Consider the following 18,671-nt stretch of genomic DNA (forward strand, 5'->3'; position numbering starts at 1 on the left):
TTATTGACATCCCGTTTATCCATCAATACGCTTTTATCTAAAGCGCCGTGTTTCATACTGGAGGTTTTGACAAGACCTATTTTACTGTCATGCAAAACCAGAGAGCATTAAGAAAGTCAATTATATACTTCTTTATAATTCACATTGTACTGTGTCTGACACTGCTTAGACTGTACCATCTAAGTCTGCAAGTATTTCGAACAGCCATGGCCAGTGTCAGTTACAGAAAATGAATTCATGGGCGTTTTTCTTGGGATCCAATACAATGTGAGACAGAGGAGAGAGCATGACCTCACGTCTTTGCCTCTATCAGGTCGTGTGATTGGGTCTGTCTGGCAGCCAACATTTATCTGCCTACAATGTAATCATCGGGAAATGCCTGGGAAGTGTTTTAACCTGCCCATCTTAATCCAAAATGCCAGAACACTAAATCAGGCATCCCAGAGCAAATATTCCAGTCATTTTATTGGCTTGGCCTCTGCAGTGGGTTTGCACAGCACTCTCGCTCTCTTCCTTCGTCTGAAGCACTTTGGCGCTGACCCCACACAGCAGCATGCATTACAGAAATACGCTGCCATTCCACTGGACCAAGGCAGTGTGAAATGCTTTGTGAAATACTTATTACATGAGAAACACACCCCTGCTGCAACTTCTGTGTTCTCAAGCAAGAAACCTAACCCCCGAAGCCGAAGAGGACTGTGGAGAACTGAGTGGTGTTTAGATATGACTACATGTGACTGTGAGGCAGGATGCTATTGCATAACCCTCCCAGGATAAATAGAAGTTTAAAAAATACTTAAACATTGAACTCGTATGTAACAGAGATATTGTGTTATTCTTCTGGGACTATTCTGCATCTATTAGTTTAAGATTGATTCCACATGTTATTATTTTCTGTTTTAAATCAATCTGAAATTCGTTTTATATTGTGTGGTAATTTTACTGTATACAGTAGTTTACTCTCAGTTTTCCTTGTGGAAAAACTGAACTCCCTGCTGTTATGAATTCAGAATAATAGGCACAAGATGTCTTGAGCCATTCTGGGGAGTGGCAGGAGAAGAATTCATGTGCTTCCCAAAGTATGAGAGGTGCATTGAAGCTCAAATTCCCACACCCAGTGTCCTAGGCAGTTATTTAAGCAAGACAAGGTCTTAAAGGTGGAATGTGAGGAAGAAGCTCCACATTCAGCACCTGACCGCAATGATTAGGATGCTTCACATTTTTTGAGCAATCGCATAAACTGAGTTGTAGTGATGTTTTGGATTATATTCTTCAGGGTGAGCAAAGAGAGCAATGGCCTTAGTGCTGACCACTCATGTGAAATTTGTGTGCCTATAAAATGTAATCAATGTACTGAAAGCCTTGGATCAAAATGAATAATGATATCTGGCCAGGGAGGCTAGTTCTCCTTTTAGAAACACAGCCTCTTGGAGGAGATAAGGGGAAAGAAAATAGTTGTTTCGCTATTCTCTTATCAGTGAGAACTGCATAATGTAATCTGACTCAATGGCGTATCAGATCAATCACTCTGTCTGGGTGAGGTAGGAGTGGAAGAGAGAAAGGGGGAAAGAGAGAAGGTAGCGGAGACACTGTACTGATGCAAAAATAAAACTTTATTCAGATAAAAATACACTTCGGGCAGGAAGAAGTAATAAGCTGAATTTTTATCTTGAATTACTTTTTTCTGTTCAACAAAGTCGTTTGATAGAACACAATACGGCAATTTTCCATACCCATTTATATTTCATGTTAAACATTCACACAACACATTGTTGTGTACGGGATAGTATCAGTTGACCAGAAAAGCTAACATTTTTACCATTTTTACTCTTAATCTATAATATTACAGGTAAAAGTCTATCTCTTCTGTTTTATGTGTTCTATCATAAAAAATGTAAAATAAAGTAGGTCGATGTAGGAAACATGGCAAGATTTAAATATTATTTAACTCTAATCTATTAAACAGTGATGTGAAAATGCATTTATCCATGCATTTACTAAATCAATATATATATATATATATATATATATATATATATATATATATATATATATATATTACTTACCAAGGGGTGATCTCATAGTGGCAAGATCCATCTCCTATATATAGTCTCTGAGTTGACCCTAGATATTTCCAGACCTGATTACTAATGAAATAAGTGTTTCAATATAGCATGTTCAAAGGAGTTCAGTAAAAGGTCCACTAGCACACTGTCCAAAAATCAAATGAATGGCATCAGTCTTAGTGGGATCCGGCCTAGGCTTTGAAATAATATGGGCCTGACATTACATCTGTGAGGGGGGAATACATGGAATAACAGTGAACCTTCTTAGAAGTGGACACACTTCCAAAATTCTTCCAAGCGCATGTCAACAGCTCATCCAGGAAGTCACAAAAGGTCCATAGAAAATAGGGCACAGGGGGAAATGGCATCTATGTGAGAGTGCTGAAGTCAAAATCACTCTCGGCCACTTACATTTTGGTAGAATATTCTGTGGACTGTGTGCAAAGTAGAGCTTCTTGGAAAGTAGGAGCTACTGTAACATCTGCTGAAAACCAGTAAAATAGCATACTTTCAGTCAAGTATGGATGCAGCAGTGTAAAGTGGGAATGCTTTGCTGCTTCTGGGCTAGGGTGATAGTTGAGGGAAGGATAAATTCTGCTTTCTGACAGAAAATCCTGAAGGAGAAGGTTAGGTCATCACTCTGTCAGTTTTAGCTCAAGTGCAACTGGGTTGTGCAGGAAGAAAACAATCCAAGGCATCAAAACAAATACATTACTGAATGGCTCAAAAGTAATAAAATAAAAGTTCTCAAATGGTCTTGTCAAAGTCTGAACCTGAACTTCACTGAGATGCTGTGTTTGATGCAAAATGAGCAGTCCGTGCTCACAGATTCTCCAGAGTGCTAGCACTGAAGCCCTGAATTTGTTCTGCAAAGAAGAGATGCCCAAAATTTCCCCACCACAATGTCCGAGACTCTGCCCCACTTAACAGAAGCTTTTTGTTAAAGTCAACTGAAGACAGCACGACGTGCCAGAGGTGGGACCAAGTCATTGTTTTGCAAGTCTCAAGTAAGTCTCAAGTCTTTATCCTCAAGTCTCAAGTCAAGTCTCAAGTAATGTCAGGCAAGTCAGAGTCGAGTCTCAAGTCACTGGTGTAAAAGTCCGAGTCAAGTCACAAGTCTGAAACTTTGAATTTCAAGTCCTTTCGAGTCTTTAAAAAAAAAAACAATGAAAAAATAATGTTGCAGTTATGCTAAATGTAAATGTTAGACCATGTAATTTTAAAATCTGTGTTTTTCTCAACACATGACAAAATAGTGAACTTAGAAAATATACACAAATTGTGAAATTGCACCTCTTTAAAATGCAGCTCAATTAAACCTAGCTCCAAGAATAGTTTTCACCGACAGTTCTGAGATAAGCTGCATGTTATTCTTGGATGCGGTTGTAGGACCGGCTTTAAAATCGCATGACAAAAATATCATACACATTAAAAAAACTGTATCACCAACGTAGCCTGGAAAACATTTGCTAGTTAGATGAAGTCAGCTATCTCATCTTAGCATATTTATATGCATATTTATAATCATACGGTTCTTGGAGTGAGTGCATACACTCATGAAGTTTAGTAACTTCAGGTCACTGCAACAAGCCCAGGTACAGTTTACCGACGGATGGGTACAGGACCTTGAAATGCACCGTGTAGAACGAAAGACCATCGTACGTATCATAAGTTTACCAGTCTCACAAATCGTCGTCATAAATACACATTCGTTAACCGTTTATTAATAGGACCTTTGAGCTCAACGGTAATTAATTAGTAGTGGAAATAATTTCTGGTAGCATCACAGAAATGTAGCAGTGACAATAATACTGTATGCTGTAATCGTACTGGGCAATTAGTGATACAAAAAACCTGTTTTATCCTGTGAATAAAAGTATATGTTTTTGTCAATGTACCATAATAACAGAAGCGAAACGCAATATTGTGTCAGGACAATTCACTATTTATGCACAATAAATAAAGGAGCATAGCGCGACAATTTCTGTTCAGCGCCAGACTTGCTTGTAACCTATATCACCAGTTATGTTATGAAAATGACGTATTAACTACTAAAAAACACTGACCTTTGTGTAAATGCTTGGAGCAGACTAACCTGTGAGCTGGAGGGTTCTGAGACGTTATATTTGACCTTTGAATGGCTGCAATCCAGGCCACCCGTCGCCTCTTTGTTACTTCGGAAACATGGCTCGAACAATTTCTCTTCAACGAGGTAATCCGATAACAACCGATCTCTTTACCCGTCGGCTTCCCGTGGCTGTCATGCGACCGGCTATTGCAGTTAATAATACAACGGCTTCTTGTGTTTCTTTTTATCGCTGTATAACTGATTTTAATTGAAAGCCTGCGTGCGCTAGTACCGCTTGCCACGAGTTCCCAGAATCCTTTGCGGTTCTACCCGTGAATGACGTCACATTTTCAATCTCTATATAATATGCATGTTAAATTTTGTATTTGGGGTAAAATATCAAGTCTTTTCAAGTAAACCGGGTTCAAGTCCAATTCAAGTCCCAGGTCATTGGTGTAAAAGTCCAAGTCAAGTCACAAGTCTTAGAACATTTTTTCAAGTCAAGTCTAAAGTCATAAAATTAATGACTCGAGTCTGACTCGAGTCCAAGTCATGTGACTCGAGTCCACACCTCTGCGACGTGCTGATGATTGCTTTTACTATTGGATCACTTTACAGTTGTAACTTAAAACTTGAATTCTCTGATTGCCTAAATGTCCTTTGATCCTATGCTAAATTTTGTTGAAAGGTCTGACACAGGTCACAGAAGGAACAAATCATCAATGGGATTGAATATTTTTTGATTTGACTATAACACTATTAACTATAATAGTTCTGTCAGATACAGTAATAATACTGTATCTGACAGAAACTGGTATAAGCCAAAGTAAAATGGTTGCAGACTACAAATGAGAAGTTTGCCTTCTTTTTTTTACTTATGGTCGAAGCTTATTGTGTCAAAGGTTAGTCTGCTCGTATCAGACTAATGAAATAGTAACATTATGCTGCCCTACAAGCACTCCACGTCTTCATGAATCCAGTAAACGCTGGGTTTTCCATTATTTTTGTACATTACTCTGAATATGGGTGTGTTTGAGTATGCCTGCTTTTGTGTCTAGAGAGAGGAGGGCCTGGGATGACTCTTTGTCCTTGAACAATATCAACCGGCGGTGTGAGATGATTTCAGATTCAGCCTGTTGTCTGTGCTCTGTGCTCTGTATATACCAACTCAGCCAGCATCTGATTACCAGTACCTTGTTGTTGTCAGGAGTATGTAACAAAGAGGGGAGGAAAGAGTTGAGAGAAGGAGAGGGAGAAAGGGAGAGAGCTGAAGAAGGGTGCTTCTCTGGGGTGTGGAGACAACACCACACAACACATCTGTGGAGATGATTCCCTGGGGACCAGCTGTGGATGTCTGGAGCTAATTGAATAGGCTGCTCGAACAAATTTACAAGCTCCTCTTTCTTTGGAAAACGCATGACAATGGAATTCGCCCTCTTGCATCACTTTCCCCCAACCACACCACCTTACAATTCTCGACTTTGTTTTCCCTCTTTTCCTTTTTGCTCAATATCTCCTGGCAGTCGTTGTGGTGCAGAGCGTGTGCTAGTGGTGCCCACAGACAAGCGCTAGGCGCTTACTATGCCAGTCACTTCCTTCCATCTCCACGTCCCTGAGAGACCTAATTGATATTCTAAACCAGAGTTGGAGCTGCATCTCAGGCTCACCTTAGTCATTAGTGAGCCCCACAGGGCTGTTTGCATTATAATCTCTGATTTAGATTGTGTGTTGCCTCTGTGTCCTTCCCTCGAGGTTGAGCGGTGTGTGCAAAAGGCCACTGTCACAGGGGATCCGAGCTCAAATTAGACTCTGCATCTGAAACGAGGGTTACAGGTCATGAACTCACACCTAAACAGACAGAGCAGATGAGCAGATTAATACCCCAGTGAGCTCACATACAATGTGTGAAGAGTGAAAACATCTATCTCCTTCCAGACATTTGTACGGTAGCAAAGGAAGTCAGAGTGCTCATGACTCAGGCTTATTTATGAGAGGATCACTAAAGAGTTTGAATCTTCATGTGGAGACTCTCCATCTATTTATTGTATTATCTGGGTAAGGCTGTATGCGCCAGCGACTGTATATATGTGCTTTGCTTAATTGCTTATTTTTGAGGATTTCTTTCTTTAGTAATTTGTTGACACTAAACAAGTACAAATGACCTCATACAGCTCTTTGTTCCCTTAACCTCAGCCACAGTTTGATTCTTACCCTACACAAAAGTATGGAACAACTGGCATATTTTGTTCTTACCACCATGCGTGTTTTAAGAATACAAAATCATTCTGAATCAACAAGCTCTTATCTAAATAGTGTCTACATACTATCAGCATTCTACCATGGCCCCATTTCTTTATATAAGAAAACACATTTACCTCCAGGTGAAGTGTAAAAGTAGTCACAATGTTGCAAGAGAGATGCTTGCAAGTACAAACAAATTCATATTGATAAATCACTCATTTGTACATGTTCGTACACACAATTTACACACTGATTTGTGCGTATGCACTGTTGCTATATGAATTCCAATGTGTATTCCCTAACCAGTTAGTGAGTGGACTACTGGACGATGACATTTGATTTGATTGTTTTGATCACTAGCAGATTGCTGCTGTCGACTGTAGCTTCCATGGAAAAAGTGGATCTGTCTGAGAAAACTCACCATCTACTTTCCGAGCTGTGATGGAGCTTGAAAAAGTGTCAAACAAACCAAAAACTAAAGACACTATTTTTCAAAGTAAACGTGTGTGTTAGCACTGAAAATAATATGTTTGCCTTCAAAGTAATAGGTGCTCCTTTTATATACTAAAATTATATATGATATATGTAGTATATGATACACTGACCGGTGTCTAGGTCTACATGAACTGATCTTTAGCATTGCAGCAACTGCCAGAAACCTCTAGTTACCATTAGTTACCACTGATAACCAGTCAGGGAATGTAAATTTTTTAAAATTGTGACTGGGGATTGGGAGATGGTCACTAACAGATCTTTAGGTCTATGTGAAGTAATTAGAAAAGAGGTTTTTCAACATGTGCTCATAAATCCAACTAGGATTTATCTCAGCATTTTAAATCTTCATAGGGGCGGTGAGTCACAATTTTATATAAAATTAAGATTACTATATGAAGTCTTCACTAGTTCCAGATTGACAGAGAAAATAAAAAAAGATCTGTTTTGCTTTAATATTTTTTAAAGATACAGGGATTGTTTAAAAAGACTCTGAGCTTCTAGCTGCTCGCTTATTAGCTTTAACTGTACCTTATGGTGTTGCACTTTGGAGTACAAAAACTCACAACATGCATTTAGGACCTCATAACTGAGCGCTGCTGTTGTGTGAACACATTTAGAAAACTACCCCAGTTCTAATGGCACTATAAAACAGAAGTGTTTTCCACAAAAAATAGCACCTTGTTACAGCACATTTAAGATTGAAACAGTCAATCAATATGAGTCTTTTTAACAGCAGGATCACAAGTTCATTTTAATGTTGAGCAAGGAAAGAAAAACAAATTTAAGTGATCCTGTGATTGAAGGTATTTTCATTGTTTCTGTCTCCTAGTATCTGATATTGAGCCAAGAACAGAGTGCAGGTGCCTGATAACTCTCCTTGAATGAAAATGAAATTAATGGAAAGCAGGTGGGTACTTCAAAGGCTGACTGCTCCAAAGGTATTACCAAATGTGCGTGCAATCGCCTACCTCAGCTGTTGAATCCCTGCCGTAGTGAAGAGGAAGTTGTGAATGGAAATAATTACTTAATATTGGAGATGCTGTGAATAAAGATAAAAGCGAAGGGGATCTGATGTGTTCCTCAAGAGTCAACAGTTATTACAGTGTCAAACAGTTGCAATTTGTGGTTGTGGATTGCTGCGAGTCTCAAGTACAAACTAGATTTTTTTTAATGTAAAGCTATAAATGAACTTATTGTTTGGTGTACTGTACTTGCAGGCCTGTTTTAACTGAAATAATAAACCCTTTTGTTATTGCAGGAATGTTGAAACAATTTCACTGACCTATTTTAACACCTACGTTACAGATCAAATCAATGCTCCTCAACAACAAAGGCTCTGTATTCTTTAATGTTCGGATTAAATTTAAAAAAACAAAACAAAAAAACTCCCCAACATGACCCAAAAATCATTTGCCAAAGAGCTGGAAATGTTCCACAAAAAATGCCGCCACAGCAATCTTTTATGTTTCTCAAGCAGATTACAGATGGGGAAGGAAAGCTGTAGGACAACAAAATGCTGAATGTGTCAAATTCTTAGCCGACTTCAGGAAGTGGGGTTTTCATGTTTGACATTGAATACACAAATTTAGCCGTAACACAAGTCTCACTTCATAAAACCATGTTTGCTGAACTATTGCTGCGTTGTTCCATTTTACATCACACAAATACAGGGCATTGTGGGTATGTGCAAGAAGGTAGATGTTCTACACTGACAGCCAATATAACTTTTGTCTTTTTTCTGCATGGTTTTCATCTATCTTTTAGTTGTGTAACAGACAGTGTCTTTCATTTTGGAAATAAGGGAAGGATCAATATATATATATATATATATATATATATATATATATATATGCATATTGTGAAACCCAGGTCTTATGCCAACTGTCAGCAGCAAACTTTTTTCTTCTAAGAAAGAGAGGGTTTTTTCATTATATTGTGATTTGCTTATGTGATCTTGTGTCAGTTGTCAAAATTAACTTGAAATCTACACTGCAGAAAAAGCATCCCTATGGAAAAGAGACAGCTCTTTTAAAAAAAGAAAAGAAAAGAAATCTCGCCTGATTTAAAAGTGTTTGTAAAGAGTTAAACTAAACATTCCATTCAATATAATTCTAGACTAATAACACTCAGTAACGTCGGTATGTACTGTCTACATACTGTACACTGTTTCATAGGATAAAGTTCTAAGTATATAAAAGGATGCCTAGCTCTGATTCAGTGCAACTAAAGGTTGCTCTCAGCAGGATACCTACTCCCTGGGTTTTCCTCCTGTGCTGTATAGCCACTGAGATCAATGTGTTCTTTCACCGTACTTCACAGGGTACATGGTGTTTCCAGCAGACAGCAGATGCACACAGTAGTCACAAAAACAGCCAACCTTGCCTCACAACTTAGCTTAATCCCTAAGGAATGTCTCAGTGACAAGATTTCAAGGCACCGGGGCTCTCTATTGGTCTTCCTCTTTTAAGCAGCAATTTCTGACTCCCAGGAAAATCCTCTGGGATCAATCTGTAATTAGGAAAAGAAAAACCCTCAAGCTTAACTAGTCAAAAAAGAAGTCTAGGAGCATGCAAGTCATAAAAACAAGGTTGCTCTAAAAAAAGAAAAAGAAAAAAAGAATCTCAGCTTTAATAAGTACTCAACAAAGTGGGGCAATGTGGGTATGAAGTATTGGACATTGTCCTTCCTAAAGGAATTTTTTTATGCCACTTTAAATCACCTCATAAAGTGTCACAGCAAAAATTCACACAAACTCACACATTTAATGATGCTTTTCCTTGTACTACATTTACATGACACACTGAAATCAGCTTCAGGTTGTTTTCTCTATCCTTTTTAAGAGAGCCATGGTAAATGTTTACCACTACAGCTCTTGAAGAATGTTGTCCTTTCTTTGGTCTGTGGCACGTTGTGGCCATTTGCCCCGGTGAGACATGCCAAGGAAAATACAAACTGCTGACTTTGATAACGGAGAAATCTGATTCTTTCTGCGTGCACTCTATCAAGGCAAGCAGCAACCAAACAGTTTCAAATCCCAAGTGAATGTGTTTACTAATGACTTTTCTCACTGAACATTGTATAAATGAGGGCCTCAGAGTGCACGACTGATTTAGAAGTATTCACGCAGTTCTGTCTTGCTCGGGAACATGGAATATACTCTCAGCATGTCTTTTGTGCATTCAACTACAAGTAAAAAAGGGAATGAGGGGTGGAGAAGGGAGGACTGTTTGTTTTTGATGGGAGGAGGGTTTTGAACACTGTTGTAATTGACCGTAGTTTGATATTTCTTTGGGTGGGGCATACAAAACACATTTTCTAAAATTCACCATATAAAGAGAGAACTGTGTTGAAGGATGATATTATTTCATTCATATTTGAGAATAGCTTATATTACATTGAGCATATCCCATTTATATTCACTCTGTGTTCACTCTGCAAAGTCCACTCAAAATGCCTTTCAAAGTTAAGAAGTGCTTTATGCTACCAGAGGATATTTATTGTGTGGCTTGCATCAGTGGTTTTGTGACAACTCCTGTAACCAATTAGGTAATTAACCATCTGCACAAGGGTGCTGTAATTTCAAAAGTTTTAAAAAAAGAGTGTCAATTTAACAAGCCTCTGGAGTAGTCAAGGTCACACTGTCTATATCGGCTTATAAGAATTCACGCAAGGATAAAAGAAAGATGTTTTACTATGTCTGAATTCCTTTGAAGATAATAATATTGACTCTGGGGGAGCTCATGTAAGGAATATCACTAGCACTAGGGCCATGCAGGACCTCCCCTTAAAAAAAAGAAAAAAAAAGTTTGAGGTTTTTTTTCACAACCCGTTGTAAGCAATCAGGCAAATAGAAGCTTGCAGTCGTGCAGTGCACAGGCTTTTCTTTTTTGAAGGTAGAGAGCAATGCTCAGTCTACTGACAGGCGAACTAGAAGACACACGAGAAGTCAGGGCATATTCTCATAGCACTAGCAGAGGGTAACACCAATAGTGGGTCTGCTGAACCCCATTTTCACTCTCCTGGGTGTCATTGCTCCTGAATGCACATTCAACCTCCTCTGCTGCTGGCAGTGAAGAACCACAGATGCACTCAACCACAGGCTTTTCAACTCTGCATCTTTCTCAACACTTGCACCAAAGCGCTACCTACGGGAAGAGGAAACACATGTTTTATTGACAGAACTGCAGGTGGTTTAAGTTTGATTTTCTGGTGGACTTGGAAGGTATTTTTTTGTTAGTTTGTTTTTGTTGCTTTTAGGTTGTTGTTTTTTTGTCTGGTTTTCTGGGAGGTGTGCTGTCGTTGGAGCCAGTATGTTTTCTATTTTTGTGGCATGTTTGGCATTCATCCCGTTGAGTTCAGGGCAGGCTCAGGTTGCCACACAGACTCAGGGACAGAGCCAGGGTGAAGGGCAGGACAGCTCTTCCACCCCGTGGAGGCAGGTGATTCAGTGGGAGAACAATGGCCAGGTTTTTAGCCTACTGAACAGTGGAGCTGAATACATTCCTGCTGGAGAAGGGACCCAGGACAGAGGTCCGAGGGTGGTTGTGGCAGATTCTCGTCCACGCTCTTCACGCAGACCTCAAGGAGGCAATGTCCGCAGACAGGCTCCTTCAAGAGGATCCTCTGAAACTGTCCGTGGACAGGCAAGGCATCCTTTTGGCTTTGGACAAGTGCCTGATAATTGGAGACAAACCACAGGTAGCACTGGAAGTAGCCAATTCCAGGGATCCTCTAGCAGTCGCTTCCGGCCATCTACAGGCTCTTCCTCAGTATCATCATCCTCTTCCTTTTCTTCATCTTCATATAACATACCAGCCTACCCACAGTACCCGTTGCCTCAACAGCCTCCTTTCCAACCAGTGCCTTATGACCCCAGTTTCGGGGATGTACCAGTCAGGAGCTACGAGCCCCCCTTTCAGCCTGTTATTGGTGGAGCGTATGGTGGAACAGGATATGGCACTGGACGAGGGTATACTGGAGGTATATATGGAGGTGGTTTGGCCCCTGTGCTCCCAGGCTCTCCGTCTGACTTTACTGATGATGGCTATCATTACTACCAGTCATATGGCTACGCATCCAATCCTGTGGTGCCTGCACGTGCTCCCCAGCTGCCATTTGCTGATGGTCTGGACCACAGATACACTCACAGTCTCTTCAATGAGGAATCTGCTCCTGCCATTCCTGCCCCTGATGCCAACCAGGCCCCTCCTGTGATAGTAGACAGATCAGGACCTGCTAATCAACCGCCAGTCAGGAGCCCCCAATATGAGCAGTTTCCTCCATTTGGAAGACCCCAGCCTCCCTTCGTACAATCCGTTCCCTCAGGCAGAAATTCTCTAAATTCTGCCGTTGAAAACCCTAATTCGAATGGTGTTAGTGTGTACCGACCAAATCAGAGAGGTAAAGTGTGGTTTATTTTGGCATTGATAAACTAACACAGTGTATCTTTCATTGACCACTTTGGTTAGCGCATTTAGCTACATCTTAATAATATTAAACTAGGCTGTGACACAAGTGAAATGGCTTTAGATCCAAGATTGTGTTTGGTTTTCACGGAAATCTTGAAGCACTTATTATATTTGACATTTTCAGTTCATACAGGGCACATGTTCAGTTCTAGGCATTCACCCAAGGTATTTCAGTCTGTGAGGCAAAAAATGAAAAGCTGGCCATCTGATCTCTCTTGTTGCTCTAGATATGAATGCAAAATATGCAAGACCGAGAATAATAGAAAGGCCACCACCCTTTCAAGTACACCGTAAAGTTTTTCCAGTCATCTTCTTCCATGTTTATCAGAAATCTGAAGTAATCGGAATGAAACAGCTGTTTAAAATTCAACATCTTTCAGTTTACAAACAAAGAAAAGTCGACACAAGGTTCATCTTTTCCCACTTGTATGGTTATTGAAACCAGGTGCCGAGCAAAGCCTGCCAATGTACAGAGAGCAGACACAAGAAACCCTGTGTTTTGTGTGGGGGTGTGCTGTGCGTCTACAAAGTGCACTGGTTCATGTTCGTGTGGAGTTTAGTAATGATGGTGGTGACCTCATAGGAGGGGGCTGGTGACGGGGTGTTGGTGGCTACCTCCTGGGTTTGATGGCAGTTGAGGGGAAACAAGGGAGGGTGATACAGTACTTCACCACTCCCTTAGGGGAAGGGAGAGTGTGGAAAGTCCCTGTAACACATGGGGTCCATTGCTTCAGCTACAGGAAATCAAATAAATATTTAGTAAGAGTCCTCGGGGGAAGTATGAGGAGGGTCAAAGCATGCAGTGAACTGTCTTTGAAATGTTTATTTGCCATAGGTTATGATTTCTTTTAAACTATTAGCAATTAATAACACTCATTTTCATAAATTATTACAGTATTGTTCTCAGTAGGTAAAAGTTTATTTTCAGCACTATGTAGATTTTGAAATGACTTAGTTCAATGCAAACAACATGTGTGTCTATATTCTGCATGCCAGAAGCTGTGTCTGGTTTGAATAGGGAGGAGATGAGGGCCTCCAATGAGATTCTCAGGCTGTTAATGCAGGTTTATCGTTTTGTTTTACTCAATAATCTGCCATACTGCACAGCAGTCTCTCTAGTGTGCTGTACGCCTTACAAGACTCATTCATTAAATACTCTAGAGCTGGGAGCCATTTCCAAGGCACAAAAAGCCAACATGTGTGCAGATGCCTTAGTGCCCTCAGTAATCATTGTGATAAAGATTCAGTCACTGGGAGCTGTTGAAAAGCTGACATTTTTATTGCACTGCGTCACGGCAAGGCATTAAACTGGTACAGTATCATAATAACTACTCTGATCTATAGTAAAGTTGTGTTAAAGGTGATGTAAGAAGAGAAGTGTATTTACACTGTCATTTTTAAATTCAATTGTGTATTGTATCAGACACTGTGAAGCACAGAATACACACCAAGTATAATCTGTATCAGTTGCAATAACAAAAATTCTCATTACAAATAATTTCTACTAAAATCAGTTCAAAGGTAAAATACCAAGCACATAGAGGTCTTAGGTTAAGCGGAGGTGGGCAACATGGTAAATGTCATCACTGGCAACAAAAACATGAATGTACAAATAGCTGCAGTTGTTTCTCAGGTGTTAACAGTGATTGTAGTGCACAACCACCAGCTTGAATGCCAGATAATATGCAGCCAATAGGATGTGACATACTACAATATGTTGCCCTAGAACCATATGTGCAAAATTAGAACAGTTTAACAAGTTTGTTATATTTCTTGACCCACACTGGCTATGAGGCACTTTACATGAGCCACAACCCAGGCCTAGAAAGAGGAAAGGCTTAACTCATGTCTCTGCCATCCTCAGCATATAATAAGTTTATCAAATTATGATTAAAACGGAGACGTATTTGCAAAATAAAGGTGATCAACCAAGGCCATTTACTTTATATTGCCACAAATGTGATTTTGTCTGTGTAGGCTTTGTGTGCCTCTAGTTTTGGAAGCTACTCCTTTACAGTGTTTTTGTGAATACTATGTAATCTTCAGTGAAGTTTTCTGGCAAAGAAATCTAACCCAGCTTTACCCTTATAGCTCAATATTCATATTCTCATATTCACCAGCAAAGCCTCCTACAGTCAGGAGTGAGAATAATTATACAGTAACTTGTACAGTGCTGCAGTTATTGCATTCATTACATTCACCACTATTTTCTCGCATACAAAGAAAAGATTTCAACATCTCACTAAAGTTAATCTGTAACATGCTCACTGACCACCAAAACTAAAATGTTTAATAAACATCAAAGATGCATCATAGATGCCATATTGCAAGAAGAAGTGGAAAATATAAATAAACTAATAAAGGAATATTTGAGTTTAGAGTTAACCATGTGGGTCAGATGTTGTGATTATGATTCTACATATTCAAATGAGAACACTGAATTTTAAGTATTCCAATCTTTTTGCAGTAACAGCTCTAGCTCAACATGGGAGTATCTAGAAAGGGAGACCTCATGTCTTTTATTATCCTATATTCGATGGTATAAAAAGCTTGGCAAGATTCAGTTTCTTTTCTCTGTGCCCCACTTAGAGTGTAATGTGCGGCTTTGTCACATGCTGTTGAGAGCCGATCAGCTTTGGCGTCTCAATACACTTTATCCTTCTGAAAGAGACCCACTTTCACATCTCAAAAGATTAGGGGGCAGAGAACAAAGCCTTCCTAGGGTGAGGAGAAAATATTTGGAGTTGAGAGTTCTGTTGGAAAACCTCTGTGTTTCACACTGGTTTACAGTGTTTACATGGTCTGGCGCAGGAAGTCTTCCCCTGTCTTGTATGTGTTCTTCAGAGAGAGATGTCAGATGGGATATTTACACAGCCTCCTCAAAGGGAAAGTCCTTATTTAAACTTGCAAGTTGGGGGGGAAGACTCACCTGGATGTTAGATGCCAGGACATTTCTGTGTATTTTCCACAACATGCTACAACTAAACACATCATTGTGGGTCCTAAATCAAAAGATATGCTTGTTTGTTTGTTTGTTTGTTTTTTACCCCCATTGCACTCGCACTACAACATGAATTAAAGATTGCACTTGATTTGGTGATTTCCAGGTTTAGAGGTCAGAAGGTTAGACTTTCAGTTGTTTGAACAAGCTCACATTTAAATGTGCCTGGCCTTTGCGAACCAAACAGAGAGAGAAGTGATAAGCCATGTCACAGACCATTGCTGGCAAGTCAGGCCTGCTTTTTTTTTCTTTCAACTTATTCCTCAGTTTTTCTAACAGATGTGGTCAGTGACCCACTTTAAAAACAGAAGTTGGTGTGAGATCATTGTTGTTTTGCCCTGGCACATACATTACATTCTCTCGCTCTGTCTGGCTTTCTCTATGTATCACTGTTTACTTTGCTACATCTCTTAATCTTTGTCACTTGTTTTGAGAAACAAAAATAGTGAAAAACCTGGGCTGAATTGCAATCAGCCCTTCTGTAATACTCTCAGACATTTCCAAATTTATCCTTGTCCCCAGCAGGTATGACTTGTCTGTTTGTTACATTTAAGGTTAAGCTGAAGTGACATGTTCATGTCAAAATTTGTATTTTGGAAGATCACATTATATTAGCCAAGCAAGTAGGCGAGCAAGGTATATATTTTTTTCCACCTTTTAAATAAATGATACTTTATATTTAATAAGACTGACACTATAAGTACATATAATCGGGGTGAGGCTGTATACTTCTTTTTTGTTTGGGGGATTTTGTAGATAATGGATTTAGATGTAACTCTTGTGCTCTTTGACCCCTAATTCACCTCTGTCAAAGAGGCCCCTCACAGCGAAAGTATCTCATTAGAAAGCCATGATAATAATCTGGAATGCACAGTAATTAGTGGTCACTGGGTCTATAGTGTAACCCACTCTTGATCTGTGGGCCATGTTGCTGAAATTTTGCCCATTATCTCTTCCATCAACACCACTCCATTTACCTTTCTCTTAAAAAAACAAAAAAAACAAAAAACTTTGAAAACTAGGTGAACTTGGAATTTGGATTTTTTTTAAATGCATTTGTCTGCTTGAACTACAGCGAATTCATTACTACAGCATTCAAATTATATGTGTAAAAATATTTTTTGTTTCCAAATGTTAGAACTTCTTTTGTAGCACCATTGTGTGATACTGGATAACTTGGTGAATGACAACAGAGGCTGAAAACTCTATATGTTATTTCAGGTTTGCCTGACCTGGTCCCTGATCCCAACTATGTCCAGGCTTCGACGTATATTCAGAGAGCCCACATGTACTCTCTTCGCTGTGCTGCTGAGGAGAAATGTCTGTCCAGGTAAAGACATCCTATGTTTGTTTATTCGTATATTTCTTTAGTTTTTGTGCTTGTGACAAATTCTTATTTTAAAAAGCTTAACCTTTTAATGTTCAAACCATGAAATAATTACCAAATATTGTAATTTCTTTGAAAATCGAGTTTATTGATTTTTTTTTTTTAAATGAATCACATTTTAATTTCCATATATGGTTTGTAATTTGTATTGCATTTTCTACTAAATAAATTCCACAATACCCTTTTATTGTGGAATTTATTTAGTTTCTTCAGGGGGGTTGGGGGGGGGGGGGTGTCACTCTTATGTAGAAGTGTATAAAAAACAAAAACAAATCTGTATGTATCGAATATGATACACTGGGCATTAAGGGGTTAAGGGCAGCATTGAGCCTGTTTGCAAAAACAGTAAATGGGAACACTAAATTGTGTAGCACTTTTCATAGGCTAGAGTCCTGTCCAGGTTACACACTTTGGTTTATGCATTAACAACAAAATGTAAAGTTTTATGAAAGACTAGCATGTTTTTATGAGCTGCTTCACCTTTGGGCAGCATTAACCGGCGAGTGAACCATCCATTATTTGAACTCAGCCTTCAGGATTATATCCATTCCGTGCAATAATTTCTGAAATAAATAATGAAAAAAGTTGACTAACAGCACAACTTACATGAGCTAAATCCTGGTCCCTTTAAAAGACTGGATAGAGGCTGTCCTTACTTTCATTTCTCAGTGTTGGTGAAAAGCATCCCCTGAGCCTCAGGCCTGGGCCCTTTGACTGCCTCTGCACTAAGGACACCATTGAAATGATGGAAGTGTGTTGTCCCTGTGGCTCCTCTATTTGCTCTCTTCCCATCACAAGCACAGCCATCCCTCAAAGCCCTTTCATATCCTGCTTGAGTCTGCAGCAATCACCCACAGATGGGCTGTTGTAATTTGCCATACACTCCAATGTCAACAACAGTCACAAGATGAATGGCTTAGATTTTCAGTGGTATTGTGAACTCGAGGTTGTGTCTCCTTTTTCGCACAAAAAGTTAATTGTGTATAGGTTGCGTTTTTTCCCCCCACTGCCCATGTTGAAACAGTGTGTTTGGAGAGATGGTTTTAATCTGTAGAATGAATTATTTAGTAACTATGCTCCTGCCTCGAAGATTTTCAGTTGGGCTCTTTTTTCCTTGTCTTAGTTATGAGAAACAGACGTGCCTGCATCCAACACTTCCCCTCATTTTTGTCTTCATGTATATGTGCACAATTTAGCTCTGCCTATACCTCTGAGACCACTGACTATGATGTGAGGGTCCTGCTACGATTTCCACAGCGAGTGAAGAACAAGGGAACTGCTGACTTCATGCCGAACAGGCCACGTCATACCTGGGAGTGGCACAGCTGTCATCAGTAAGTGCTTAATAATGTACAATAGTGCAAAGCAGATTTCCAGATTCAGTTGAATGAATGCATTTATTTTAAACAATATATTTAAAATATGTCCTCATTGTTTTCTTAAAATTGTCAGTTTTAATTATTTCAACTTCAATTAAGAGAACATTTTTTGTTCTTTGTGCATGAGAGACAGGTACATACCATTAAGAATAATAAGAAATCCTTACAAGGATTAGTTGCTAAAAATGTAGAGTCGGAGAAGTATCAAATACGAATGGTTAATTACACTGAATCCACCAAAGCAAGAATATTCATCACACCCAAGCAAGCTGTGTTTTTGCACTAAGGAATAAAACATAAGCAACAGTATTTAACTACTGTGTGAATGGCAGTATAAAAAGCTTTATTGCCATATGGCCACATGAATGGGTATAGGACTGCATATCCAACTGGGACACCTAAAAGATTCTTTTTCAGTTTTTCAGTGCGATGTGAGGTCAGCTGTCTTGGGTGTCACACTATCATGAAAACTCTGTGTTGTAGCCTATATGATCACTTCACAAATAAGGACAGACCTTGAGCTGGTTGACTAAAAAAGTCCTGTTTCACTTTCAGTAATCTGAGGT

General features: G+C 39.4%; 1 protein-coding gene across 7 annotated transcripts in view; it reads left to right on the top strand.

The window, feature by feature from the left end:
• Nucleotides 1-18,671, top strand: part of loxl1 (lysyl oxidase-like 1) — a 301,527-nt gene that overhangs the window by 273,563 nt on the left and 9,293 nt on the right. For 6 of the 7 annotated variants that reach the window (XM_082536003.1, XM_082536002.1, XM_082536005.1 and 3 more), the window contains 2 exons: nt 16,561-16,669; nt 17,923-18,060. In XM_082536003.1, coding sequence (XP_082392129.1) covers nt 16,561-16,669; nt 17,923-18,060 — 247 coding nt within the window. Of the gene's footprint in view, nt 1-10,684; nt 12,271-16,560; nt 16,670-17,922; nt 18,061-18,671 lie in introns of those variants that run through there. The other variant, XM_082536001.1, reaches the window with a different exon arrangement.

Source organism: Aulonocara stuartgranti, assembly GCF_965226115.1.
Source record: "Aulonocara stuartgranti genome assembly, chromosome: 1".
Lineage (NCBI taxonomy): Eukaryota > Metazoa > Chordata > Actinopteri > Cichliformes > Cichlidae > Aulonocara > Aulonocara stuartgranti.